Source organism: Xiphophorus couchianus, chromosome 22 (genome assembly GCF_001444195.1).
Source record: "Xiphophorus couchianus chromosome 22, X_couchianus-1.0, whole genome shotgun sequence".
NCBI classification, from domain to species: domain Eukaryota; kingdom Metazoa; phylum Chordata; class Actinopteri; order Cyprinodontiformes; family Poeciliidae; genus Xiphophorus; species Xiphophorus couchianus.
This window is the reverse complement of record NC_040249.1, coordinates 12,264,499-12,277,273: the sequence shown is the minus strand read 5'-3', so window position 1 is coordinate 12,277,273 and position 12,775 is coordinate 12,264,499. Positions and strand designations below refer to the sequence as shown.

General features: G+C 35.9%; 1 protein-coding gene across 1 annotated transcript in view; it reads right to left on the bottom strand.

Moving 5' to 3' along the window:
* Positions 1 to 4,399: 4,399 nt before the first annotated feature.
* Positions 4,400 to 12,775, bottom strand: part of hpse2 (heparanase 2) — a 69,473-nt gene continuing 61,097 nt past the window's right edge. The window contains exons 10-12 of the mRNA XM_028007851.1: positions 11,596 to 11,741; positions 8,618 to 8,764; positions 4,400 to 5,873 (exon numbers count right to left, since the gene is read on the bottom strand). Of these exons, the coding sequence (XP_027863652.1) occupies positions 5,711 to 5,873; positions 8,618 to 8,764; positions 11,596 to 11,741 (456 nt within the window). The 3' untranslated portion in view covers positions 4,400 to 5,710. The remainder of the gene's footprint in view (positions 5,874 to 8,617; positions 8,765 to 11,595; positions 11,742 to 12,775) is intronic.

Below are 12,775 nucleotides of genomic sequence, written 5' to 3'. Positions count from 1 at the left end.
GTTTTGCTTTATAAAATTTCCATAGACATGTACAAGATCCATTCCACATAGGAAACATATACCTGTGCAGTGGGAAAAGTGACATCATTTGTAAATGAAAGAATAGCCGCTTGTCTAGATATCTGAACAAAGATTTTTACAACTTTACAAATTGGTAGATGCTAGCAGTCCATAACCAATTAAAATAATTACCTTAATATGAGTAATCATAGCTTTTGCAGACCTTTCTGTACCAGGAGAGTTTGTTTGTCTTGTAATTAAGGTGAAAACATAAATTTTGATAACACTAACCTAAAATTTACATATAAAATATATCATACAGTTCATCTGGAATTATAAAAATTTCCCACATTTTGTTATGCTACAGTCTCTGACTTCTATTAAGTTAAACTCTTTCCTCCAAATTTCACACACAAATTTAGGGCAATATGGGAAAACATTTTGAGTGTTTTGCAAATTTATAAGAAAAGAAAATTACATGTACACGAGTATTCACAGGCTTTGCTTAATATTAATCTTAGATTGATATTCTTGAGATGTTTCTTCAGAGTCCACCTGCGGTCAGTTAAGTTGACAGGACTTGATTTGGACAGGCACACATCTGTCTATATACGGTCCCACAGTTGACAGAGCAAAATCTCAAACATTTTTTTTGACATTGTCATAATGGGGTGTTTTTGTGTAGAGTTGTGAGGAAAGAAGTTAATTTAAAACAATTTAGGATAAGGCTGTACTGTAGCATAAATTGTGGGGAAAAAATAAAGCACTGTGAATACTTTCTGGATGCACGTGGTTTGATTATATGTCACGAGGGCCTGCCATAACCCAGCTCTTGAGCCCCTCTTTTCAGTGAACTATTCTTCCAGGAGCCCAGTGATCACTGAGGCAGGAAGAAGTCATGCGCTGATGAATGAAGTGGAGCACATGACGGACTGAGAGTTTGAAATAATAATGTGGTATGTGTGGTATGCAGCATCAAGATTTAGATTTAGATTAGTAGGGATCTTGCCCTTTGGTTTTTGTGACGAAAGTTGGGATCTGAGCTCTGAGCCAGTATTCAGGTCTATATGATGAAAGAGAGGTCTGTCTGCCTAACTGATTTGGAAAATAATGTTAGCATAGTGCAAACAACTTGGTATAACGAGCTGCATTTGTCAAAAAAACAATCCCACTCTTCAGAGTCTCTGTTTGTTGTGAGACCTCCCAGCTATTCTATGTGCAAATGTTAAGAGATTGAGGCCAGAAGGGCCTACTGATTTATTGTCTGAATTGGTGTTTCTATCTATTTGAAACTGCATTTTTTTTTTTGTTTTCTTTTCTTGCCTGATATCTTTTGAGAATGAGATCCAGCTGATAAACATCTGCAGTTGATGTTTTGTATTTGTTAATTTACAGGAAACAGGGACAAAGTGTAATCTACATTAACCTAAAAAGAGAGAGATGCATTGTACCAGGTTAGAGCGCTTGTCTGCATTTTGCTGACCAGCTGGTGTTAAAAGGTGTGACATTATAATCCTATATAACTATAACAGGCTGTTGTCCTTTTAAAAACCCTTCTACATTTAACAACTAAATTTCATTTGAGATTAATCAGAGCCACTTCAAATGGTGAAAGGTGTGCACTGACACCTTTTTAACACAAGTTTAAATCTGAACATGGCCAAATTCCAAGTTATAGGAGAGTTTGCAGTCATTACTTAGTCTTATATGTATCACAAAAGGAAACAGAGTAAAATAAAAAATACAAATAAAAAAAAACAATCAGCCCGGAGCTGTCTACCACCTAAGACGCTTGAAAACTGTAGGCAGGACTTACTAACAGAAATGATTGAAACACCAGGCCGCTTCTCAGAGAAACCTCTGATGGCTTCAACAAATCTGCCTTTTATCATAATATTCTGCACAGTCTGTGCGTTAGGCCTCTGAGTGAAGCAAAGCAGCATAAATATTTATGTTTTATTAACCCTGCTTGGGTCGAAATGGTCCCAAATGCTGGGATTTGGGACATTGCGGGCCAAAGTCTAATCTAGTCCATCAGTTTTCTGGAGACCTGGAGTTCATGACGATCCTATTTAGGCTGACTCCTGTATATACAGAGTAAACATCATGAAATCCTCAATGTTTGCTGACAGAGTGGGGGGGCCTTGCATGCCTCAAATTGGATCCCTGCATATAAACAGTGTTAGCTGGGCCTGAGCAACAGCTACCTCCACTGTGGAGACGCTGTCACGCACAAGTGGCGAGGCACGGCACAGTCTTCCTAAATCAGATCACAGTTAGGTTCAGTGAGTGGAAGCGGTGAATCGTGAGGGGCATCAATAGCTGTATAGGCCCCATTGTTCACATCAGCCCAATCAAATTACTTCACTGATTTCTGTTCAGAGATTCAGAATCCAGCAGAAATCTTGTGAATTGCATCTAATTATTTAAGTTTTTGTAAAAGAAGAATTGCTATAAAGTAGTAGATATCACCTAATGACTTATTCACTTAAAGTCTATTTTCTGTCGCTGGGATCTAAAATGAATAAAGGTGAATATTCATCCAAATCAGCAGTTATGTGTGGCCAACATCATAATGAGTACCACTATGCAGGAATATGGCCAAGTGTTAACAAGCCTGCTTTGACTCTTGCTTGTCAAAAGAGTCAGCTTGTTTAAAGTGAACCACATGTGAAGGAAAGGCTATTTCAGGGGAAACAGAAAGAAAGAAAAAAAAAAAAACTTCCGCTCCTTACATAAAAGCAGGAGCCAATTTCAAGTTTATGAAATCTAAAACAAAATGTAAATAAAGGTACATGCTTTGGATCATGGCCTCTTTGTGCTAACAGCACACAGGCATCAAACATCAGCACAGGAATCACTAGCGTGGAAATTTTTGTACCGCCAGGCTTTCAGAGAAGAAACCGAAGATCCATCAAACGCAAAAGCATCAAGCGAATCCTGGTTATCTGTGCATCAGCCGACTGTAAGCCATGTGTGGTTCAGGTTTAGCTTGAGCCTGTCCTGGCTCCGTGGTTCCCATCAGCAGCCGCCACATACAGGGACAAGACACCACTACAAAGGCTCGCTCCAGCTGCTCCCACATCTGGGGCCGTAGCATGTAGCACTTTGTAGGAGTGAGTGAGTGAGTGTGTCAAAAACAGCAACTTAAAAACTTTATGAAAGGATGCTGCAAGAAAGTGACAGTTTGTATTTATTATGTCCCTTGGGGAGGGTTTATCTGCTCTCTTGTGCTCCTGTGCTAATATAAATCAAAGACCTTTCTTTTTCTTCATTCCTTTGACTCATGTTTACAGGGAAAGTTCAGCACAGTCTGATCTTTTCCAATGTTTGATGTACATCTACAGCAGGTGGAATCGACTTGAATGTATGATGAACATAAAACATGCTCTGTGGGTTTTTAAAAGCAATGTAAACTTTTATTTTAAACAAAAAAAAATAATAATAATAATACAGGCACACTTTCCATATTAAAATAATGCTCTCCAAAAGAAATATAAACATCTCTACATTATGTATAAACACATTCAGAGGCAAATAATATTTATATTTAACATTTCTGAACACTGAACCAGTTCTTGCTCAACTTTTACTGTGTTTTGAACTTATTGTTAAGCTTGGAGGAGTAAATGAGTAAATGGTTTTAGTCTGATAAATACAGACTGAACATTGAAATACGTTGGTGAAAACATTTAAGATAAATTTATGATTAGACCCACTAGCATCTTCTCAGGTCAATATCAATTCTCTCAGTGAATATCTCACCAAACATAAACTTTTTCACATTCTGTCACATATTATCACAAACTTCAGATTACATTATGTTGTAATCATGAGCTACAACATAATGCATGGATTTATTTTTGCGAGTAAATATCTGAAAAGTGTGGTGTGCATATGTGTTCAACTGTATTTACTTGTTTTCCTGTAAATTAATTCCAGTGCAACCAAATGCTTTTAAAATTCGGGTAAGTAGATTCTCCCACTATATATTTTAATCTCAGTATAGATGCTGTTCAGTAAACAGCATCATAAAGAATAGAGCACACAGGATGATCAGAGACAAACCTGTTTAGTTTTATGAGTGGTGGGGTTATAAAACAACACCCACAACTTCTCATGCAACTCTGCTAATCTGATTTCTGTGCAAAAGTGGGATGATTATTGGATAACCGAAAGTAAGCAGAAAGTAAGTAGTTAAAGACAAATGCACACGTAAACAAATGCAAAACGGGTACCAATTATTTTTTTTCCAAATTCACAATTATCTTTCTGTTTGTTTATAACATAAAAACATAATAAAACACAGCCACACGATCCAGTTTCAATAAATTAGAATATTGAACATTTGCTCATTTCACTAAATCAATTCAAAAACTGATGTTCTTATGTCTATTTATTGTGATTTTTCTGCTTTTAGCTAATGAAAACATGACATTTAAGATTAAAATATCACACCAGACCAATAAAGAAGACATTTAACAGAGACGTGGGCCTAGTGAAAAGTATGTTTAATGAGCCTCACTAGAAAGGATATTCTAATTTATTAAATACGACTGCACTTTGGCTTTTGAGGTTTGTAAGTGACAAATAATGAAAAAGTTAAAGCATATTAATGGTTTTGCATGACAACATTTGCAGTTTTACAAAGAAACTGAATATGAAAACAAAAATAGAACTGGACATTCAATATTAGAAATAGACTTTTTATCATAAATTAATTGCATACTGAATCTAACATATCAAGCTTAAATCTCCTTTATATTTTTTATGTACAATACATACTCTAAAAATATATGACTGTATATCTGTACAAAGATATATTCCATACAAAAGTGACCTAGCAGCATTAAAATAGTAAGGCTTATCGGATATAACATTAAATGAAAAGGCTTACAAACTGTACCTGAAAAACTGGGATTTAAGATGTTTTCTAAGTAAATCCAGTTTCATGTGTATTTTATATTGTTCTTAAGATTTTCCTCAAAATACTGGAACAACTTCACTGACATTGAATGTATCTTATCCAGATAAAAGAAAACGTGGAAACAAAGACGACAAAATAATCAAAGTGTTAATACCCCACACTTTCAATGTAAGCCTCTTCAAAACAAAGGGAAAAAATGCTTTTAGTAGGCACATCAGTAGCTTTATCAAATTCATTTAAAAAGCTTATAAATGCACAAAAGTTAGCTATGCCACAGTTTTCTCTGTGAGAAATACTGTATTTGTGATTTTCTTCTTTCAGCAACTAAAAGTCTGGGAGAGAAGGACAATTAAATACAAGAAAATATCAGCCCAAACAATGTTTATAATTTTGCCATTTTGTGCCCCACAAAATGAAAATGTCACAGTCCAAAAACAATAACTTACCACATAAAGTTGTGCACCTTTTGAAGAACTATTGGCGAAAAGACAAAGTGTTCAGCAGTGAAGTCCTTCATATGCATCATAGTGAGAAAGAGTTTGTTGGAACAGAGGAGAGAATGTGAGGTTTATTTGAAACTGGGAAGAGCGGTTTAAATATTCCCACAAAAATAATAATCTCATTCTTAGTCGGCTGTTTTTCAGCAAGGGTTTTTCCAAATGTCTGCTCTGTTCAGCTGTCCTCGAGTAGGACAATGACATCTCCTCTGGTGATTTGGTTTTTTTAAGCTTTGCATCCAGAAAACTCATATAGTGTTCTGTGTTTCGGAAGGAAGAATTATTGTTATCTCCGACAGGCGTATGCGTTAATGTTTTTGATGACATAAAACCCTATTGTCATTGGAGGCATAGCTATTGTCCGTCCAGCCCGTAGAATTTTAGGCTTCAGCTCTGGGAATGTCTCATCGTTCCCCATGAGGAGCTTCTCCCCATTCAGCTGTACATGTCTGTAAAAAGAAAACAAAAATAGTAAGACCCACAGAGTCCTTATTTATTTCAAGAAGAAGACTGTTCTACACCCTTTAAAAATGAACATAGTCACAGGAAACACTGATAGCCAGTACTGGAATATTACAATACTAGAATTTTAAATAGGTTTCACTGGGGCATCTCAGTATATTAAAATACAAACAAATATGTCATTTATCACTATATTTTAATTTAGAAAGTGAAACTCATTACACACAGCTATATATTTCAGGATTTTATTCTACTTCATTTTACAGCTAATCAAAACCCAAAATTCAGCTTTCCAGAAAATTTCCATATCGCATCAGACATTAAGGCCATGATCAGCACTATAAACCATCCCAGTGTCACACTTTATGGTGTAATACTGGGTGCACTTAGGGGAATCAATAAAAATCAATAAAAATCAAATGGACTTTTGTTTTTCAACCTTTGCTATTTGACAGAATAACATTTGCTTTTTTTATGTTGAAGAGTGCAGCCTTTAAAAATAAGGATTACTTGTACAGGACACTGTAGCCGTTAAATGAGTGATCTTCATTGTTTGGTATGTAGTGTGAGTGTTTCTGTCTAGCCATCTGAGGGCCATCAGGGATGGTTTTGTAAGTCTTTCCCAGCTGCCTTCTGACACATAATACCACAAAATGTAAAATGTATGTGAAAGGCTAAAGAGGAAGAGAAATTGCATCAACCTTTGGTGGAAACGCTGATTCCAAAAGTTAAACACTTGGGGGCGCTGCTGTTACAATTTTGTAGAATAGAAGCGCAGATAAAAACTAAAAGTTTCAATAGCAGATCATTTTCCTTAACTACTTGGCATAAATAGTTTAAAAAATAATTAATAGTGGATTATAAATCAGCACCAAAATAAACATTTAATTTTAGAAAAAAAAAACCCACTATAAATGAGATTAAATGTATTTTTCTATCTTGTCCTATAAAAATGACTTTTGGTAAACATTTTAAGCACTTTAGACTATGAGCACTCTTTGTAGTGTCAGGATACAAACTTTATTTAAACTTAAAACCGTACTCAGTCTCACTTGAATGGAAATATGTTTATTTGCCAGAACATTTTCATGATATTTGTTATGCATACTTGTAAAATAGAGAACATACTGTAGCATTCAATAAATGAAGGTTAAATCATTCATTGAATTCCAACAATCCAACAGCAATCAGGTAAGGCTTTGTGTTTATTTATAATGTATCTTTATCTATACAACATTAACTACATCATTTAGGATTAGCTTTATTTGCAATTTTTTTTGAAGCAGTATTCCTTTGGTTCACAGCATAATTAGTTTAAAAAAATCAAAGTTTTTCTTAAATGTGTTTTTTTTTTAAAGGCTGCACTCTTCAACATAAAAAAAGCAAATGTTATTCTGTCAAATAGCAAAGGTTGAAAAACAAAAGTCCATTTGATTTTTATTGATTTTTATTGATTTCCCTAAGTGCATCCAGTACTGACGTTGTAAAGTTTATAATGCAATAGAAATAAAAACTGAACCAACCAAGAACCAACCAAATTAAATTAAATTTCAAATGAAAATTATGCCCTCCAATGAGAATTTACAAGTCAAACTGACCTGCTCAAAGCTGCCCCTCGACATGCATTAGTCCAAACTCTTTAAAAAGTCCCACAAAGGCAAATTTATAGACATCTGGTGCTGTTGAATTGATCATTAAATTCTCATGCAGTGCCTGTGGTAAAAGACAGCACTTTAAAGACAGATAATGGGACATCATTAGCTGCCTCGCCTTTTAATTGCCTTACGATGCTGTTCAAACACTAAAAGCATCCTTCATCATTACGCTGTTCTCCAGGTTTATGCTTCAGCCTCCATTAAGGCCATATGCAGGTATCGTATGCTTCAAAGACAATCTCACACATCCACAGTTGTGAGTCATTAGGCTGTTATCCCAGGATTTTGGGCTTAAGTCAAAGTCCAAAAACAACAGACCAGGTGACTTAGGGTAGAGAGCATGAGACTAAAACTATAATGATTTTATTTCAAGAAACATTTTGAGGAAATTAGAATTATGTGGGGTTATTACACTGACTGAAAATAAATCATAGATAAAAAAATGACCAAATCAGCACTGCGAGGTTAAACAGACAGCAGTTAAATTAGAAATGTATTATTGTATTTAAGTTGGAAATCGAGAAGGAAAATAGATTAAAAACACACTGGAATAACTGAACTGGATTATGCAAGGATTGAAAAGGATTGCCTCGGTATATTTGAACTGAACTTTCTCCGTACATATCCTGAGATTACTTTTGTTGTCAGTTGGTGCTGCATAAATAATCTGAACTGAACTTTATTTAACCTTGTGAATTGATATGTACTGGGAACATTTCCGTGTAATGCCATTAAAGCCCCAACAGAAGACAATTGATAGAGAGCAGAAGGAAAAAACGGGGAATCTACAGTAGATGTGTATTTACATGTTTTGTGGTGCGCTATTCATCCAGCATGCTGGCTCAGCACAACCTGTGGTCTTAAAACTAAATTAATTTAATGCAGCTTTGTAAAGGGTCTGTGTTTAGCACCTTATAAAAACTGCTTATAAAATTCCAATATTCCTGACTCCTCAGCTCTATGCCCTTTAGACCACTGCACAAAATAATTACCTTTTATGATCGTAACCTGAAATCACATCATTAGGGGTAAATAATTAGCTGTTTTTAAATAAATAGAAACAAAGAAATTTCAACCTGGCTCTGAGTCCACCCTCGCCGTGGGGTTGGAGTAGGTACTGATGGACGGTCCTGTTCCGTAACGTCCCTGCTAGCTTGATTTTCTTCCTCGACCGATGTAGATTGATGATGTAGATTGTAATGGAGCCTCTCATGTAGTTAGGACTGATCCCACAAAAGATAAAGCACAACAGTACTTTGATTTTGCGCTGAAATGCCTCTTGGCAAGAAAATAAAACATACTCCTCTTCACATCTGCTACTGAGGATTTTCTATATTACAATGCCGTTATGAATTAGGCTTTGGGTTAATAATGATAAATACAAAGGGAGGGAAGTCTTTGATACTTCTATCACAAAATTATAGATTAAAAGCACAACTCATTGATCTCATCTGGATCAAAAAACCTTCAGAAAATACAGAAAGAAAGGTAAAGTATGTTTAACAGATGAAGAGGAAACCAGATATTTACATACGCCATATAAAAGGACACATTACCTTGTTTTCTCACTGTCTGACATCAAATCAAACTAAACCTTTTCTGTTTTTGGTCAGTTAGTAAAATATATCTGTGATCTAACTGTTATATATTTATATTGCTTTATTACTTTTCATACATTTTTAGTGTATTTCCACAAATCATAAGTGTTTGTGGAGAATTTGGCACATTTCCCCTGACAGGTCTGATAGTTTATAGGCCACCTTGCTCATACACCACTTTTCTGCTCTGCCCACAAGTTTTCTAGGGGACTGAGATCAGGTTTTTGTGATGGCCACTCCAAAGCATTCATTTCGTTGTTTGTAAAAATTTGGTAACTAATTTGACTGCACACTATGGATTATCTGTCATTTGCCCATGATTGAATTTCAAGGCTGATGACACAATGTTGTCATCCTCATACTTCAGTGATGATAATAATGGATATTATTGTTTACAAACTGTAATCTGAGTTTGAGTTGTTGATGAAAAATATGTGTTTTGCTTCCATTCCACTCCAAAGCTGCGAATCAACCTACCAGAAGCTACAAACTTCTTCATCAACAGGGATTTCACAAATAGTTAAAACACATAGTTGAGGTAATATATGCAAACTTCTGACTTTCAAGAAAGTATTGAAAAAAAATCTCTAAAATATTATCTCTGTCATAATAAAGGCCTTAAACAAACAAAAATAATTTTCTATCTGATCTAAAGACAAAAGAAAAGGATAAATTGCCCTAATTTTGTGTCAAGTTACAAAAAAAAAAAAATAGTTATGTCTTGTGACACGGTGTAAGTGAATATCTGGTATCCGCTCTACATTTTGCATTCACTTCATTTATTTTGACATCTTTAACATTTCAGTACAATAATGTATAATCAGTTTGTACAGTATCTAATATTAAAACCTTCTTTTGTCTGGCTCTGGGTCAAATGGAGGCTGCTCTAACAAAAAGGACAACAATTCTTGAGTTACACAGACAACACTGTTTAAGTCCTGCTCTAGGGACACAATTTGATAGGAATATTAGCTAAAGGTTAATAACTAAGCGAGACAGATAAAACAAACATGATAAAATCTTATAAGGGCCCAGATATGACAAAGACAACACAGCTGTAGTGAATACCACATGTCAGCCGTGGCGTTCAGGGTCAAGGCTAAATAGTCTGGTGGTTACAACCCTTCCCTAAAAGAAAAAAAAAAAATCTCATATCCTTACAGCAGACTTGTTTTTGGCTTAATGTTTATCTTTCTTTTGGGCACAGAGCGAACCATTTATTTCATCACCCTGCAAGACAGCAAGCATTCAATATATTTACCAGAAGACAGAAAAAAAAAGACTGCACTGGAGCTGGGAACTCTGGGAACTCAGCGTGTCTGGCTCTGGGTTAAGCTCTTAAAGTCTCGTTTCTAAGAAACATGGAGCAGGGCAGCAAGTGGCAGACTCAACGGTTAGATGGAGAAATTGATAATGATCTCTTAGGCCCAAGCGATGAGGAACCAAACCAGAAACATAAACTCATTTTCTGTTTGATGTCTGTGTGTCAGTAGAAAGACGGAAAAAATAAAATAAAATATGCCACACAAACCACTAAAGGGAGGTAAAAGGGCAGAAGAAGTCAAACATTTACGCTGAAGAAACTTTTCAATCCACTCACTGGCTGGGCACATTTACAGTACAGCCAAACCACCAAGACAACAAGGGTTTCTCCACACACTGACTGTGTACAACCACAAAGTGGCAGAAATATTGGAAGATAAAGTGGTTTTGAATGTGAAAGGGAGAGTTTTCAGTCCTAAATGTTTGGCCACGAGTAACGAGTCTTTAACTTGTGCACATAACATCATTCCACTCCCAAACTAATTGAAAACTGTCAAAACCTCCTGCACTTGTAATCATCCTTCTATCTGAGTAATAGTTACCTATTTCTACCTGAGATGTTCCAAACTCTAAGTGAACTATGTCTAGAGTAAGGCCGTAGAGTAAGTCTAGCCTGGTGCTGACAGCCTCTGGCCTGGGTTAGACGATAACCTTGAACAGGCCATGGCCACTCTTCATCTCCTCCCAGGACAGACGGCCTTATTGTCCCTCCCCCCAGCCCCCTCAAATATCCCCCTCCAGCCAATCCGAGACGGGATGAAGGCTTAACACACCTTTCAGCGGCTCTTTGACGACAGGGAGACAGAACCCACACACCTGATAAGTGATACCCGTTAAGTTTTATAGGCTCTGAGCTGTGAAAGAGCGGGTGTCCACGGACTGCTTATTTATGGGACGCCAAATGGGTGAAAAGGAGATTTTGTTCTTCCCCACCAGACAATAAGCCTCGGGTATTTGCACAGTGACATTGGGGGTTGCTTTAACTGCAAAAGTCTGCATTGTTCTAAAGCTTCAAGGACATTCCCAACGCGTTGCTGTATTTTTGCAAAAGATCACAGTCTTAGAATTAAAACAAAATAAAAAATTTTAAAAAAAGCTGTCAGGCCGTGATGCAAATGAATTCTGGTACATACTTGTAGTAGCTCGTACAGTGGGCATAGATACGTAGCTTGTCCCGAATGACTCGCCCTGGTTGGGGCTTCCTCTGGAGTCCAGCTACCTGGACAGCTAAAACCCTCGGACCAACCAGACGCTTGAAGACCAGCGAAAACCAGTAGTCCTGTAGGAGTCGGGCCAGTAAGACACAAAGAGAAGCACACAATTAACTTTATTTTGCAAAAATTATTTTAGAAACACAAGTATGCATTAAACTAACAACCATCCAGCACTTTTACAAACATAAAGCTGTCTTACTAGAATATTTTATTTGAGTTAACTAGAAACTGGTTCAAGTTTTAGATTGAAACCTCATTTCCATTGTAAAGCTTATCTGCTTTTTTTTTTTTTTTACTTTTAGAACATGTTATGGGTCTTCAGAGTTTCTTGCATGCATATGTTGCATCAGATCACAATAAGTTCTGTTTCTTTATTTTAACAGAGATGCACAGAGAAACCAGTTGGTGACTAGAATCAAACAACTTTCAGCTTGACTCACCTCTAGTTGTCAGAAATGTATAAATTGAACACTTTTCCAATCATTGAAAAGTATCTGACTAAGCACAGCGATGAAAAAAGCTTGATTAAGGTAATTAATCTTCTCTAAATGATAAATGCTGATTTTCTAATACCAGATGAGCTGACCACGCTAATTGGGCTAATCACAAGTATATAACACTAACTCTAGTTTAAAGTATCAGCTCTGTAATTATTTTAGTTTATTTTAAAACTAAATATAACAATATAAATATTTTCTAATTATATTATTATTTAAAATAATTAGAAACCAATCACAACAAGTAGCCTCAAAGAATGTTTGAATTCAGCTCTTTAATTGTAGTTCTTAAAAGAAAATTAAAATCAGATGAATGAGTATCGGCCAGTCAAAGCTTTACCAAATCTGAAGAACTCTGATTGACAGATCTTTATACTGTGATTTTATGTATAAATGAGCTGCTACTTCTGAACTCTGTCATGAGAAATAAAAATGTTGCCTTAACTTTCTGGTAACCCAGGCAGGTTACCAGGAAATGCTGGTGATAGTATAGAAAGGTTTGGTTTTGAAAAGTGACAACGAATACTTCATTTGAAAAGCATCTACATGTGAAAACATGAGTCAACATGAAAAGTAAAGTCCAAACTCAGATATGCCTTAAA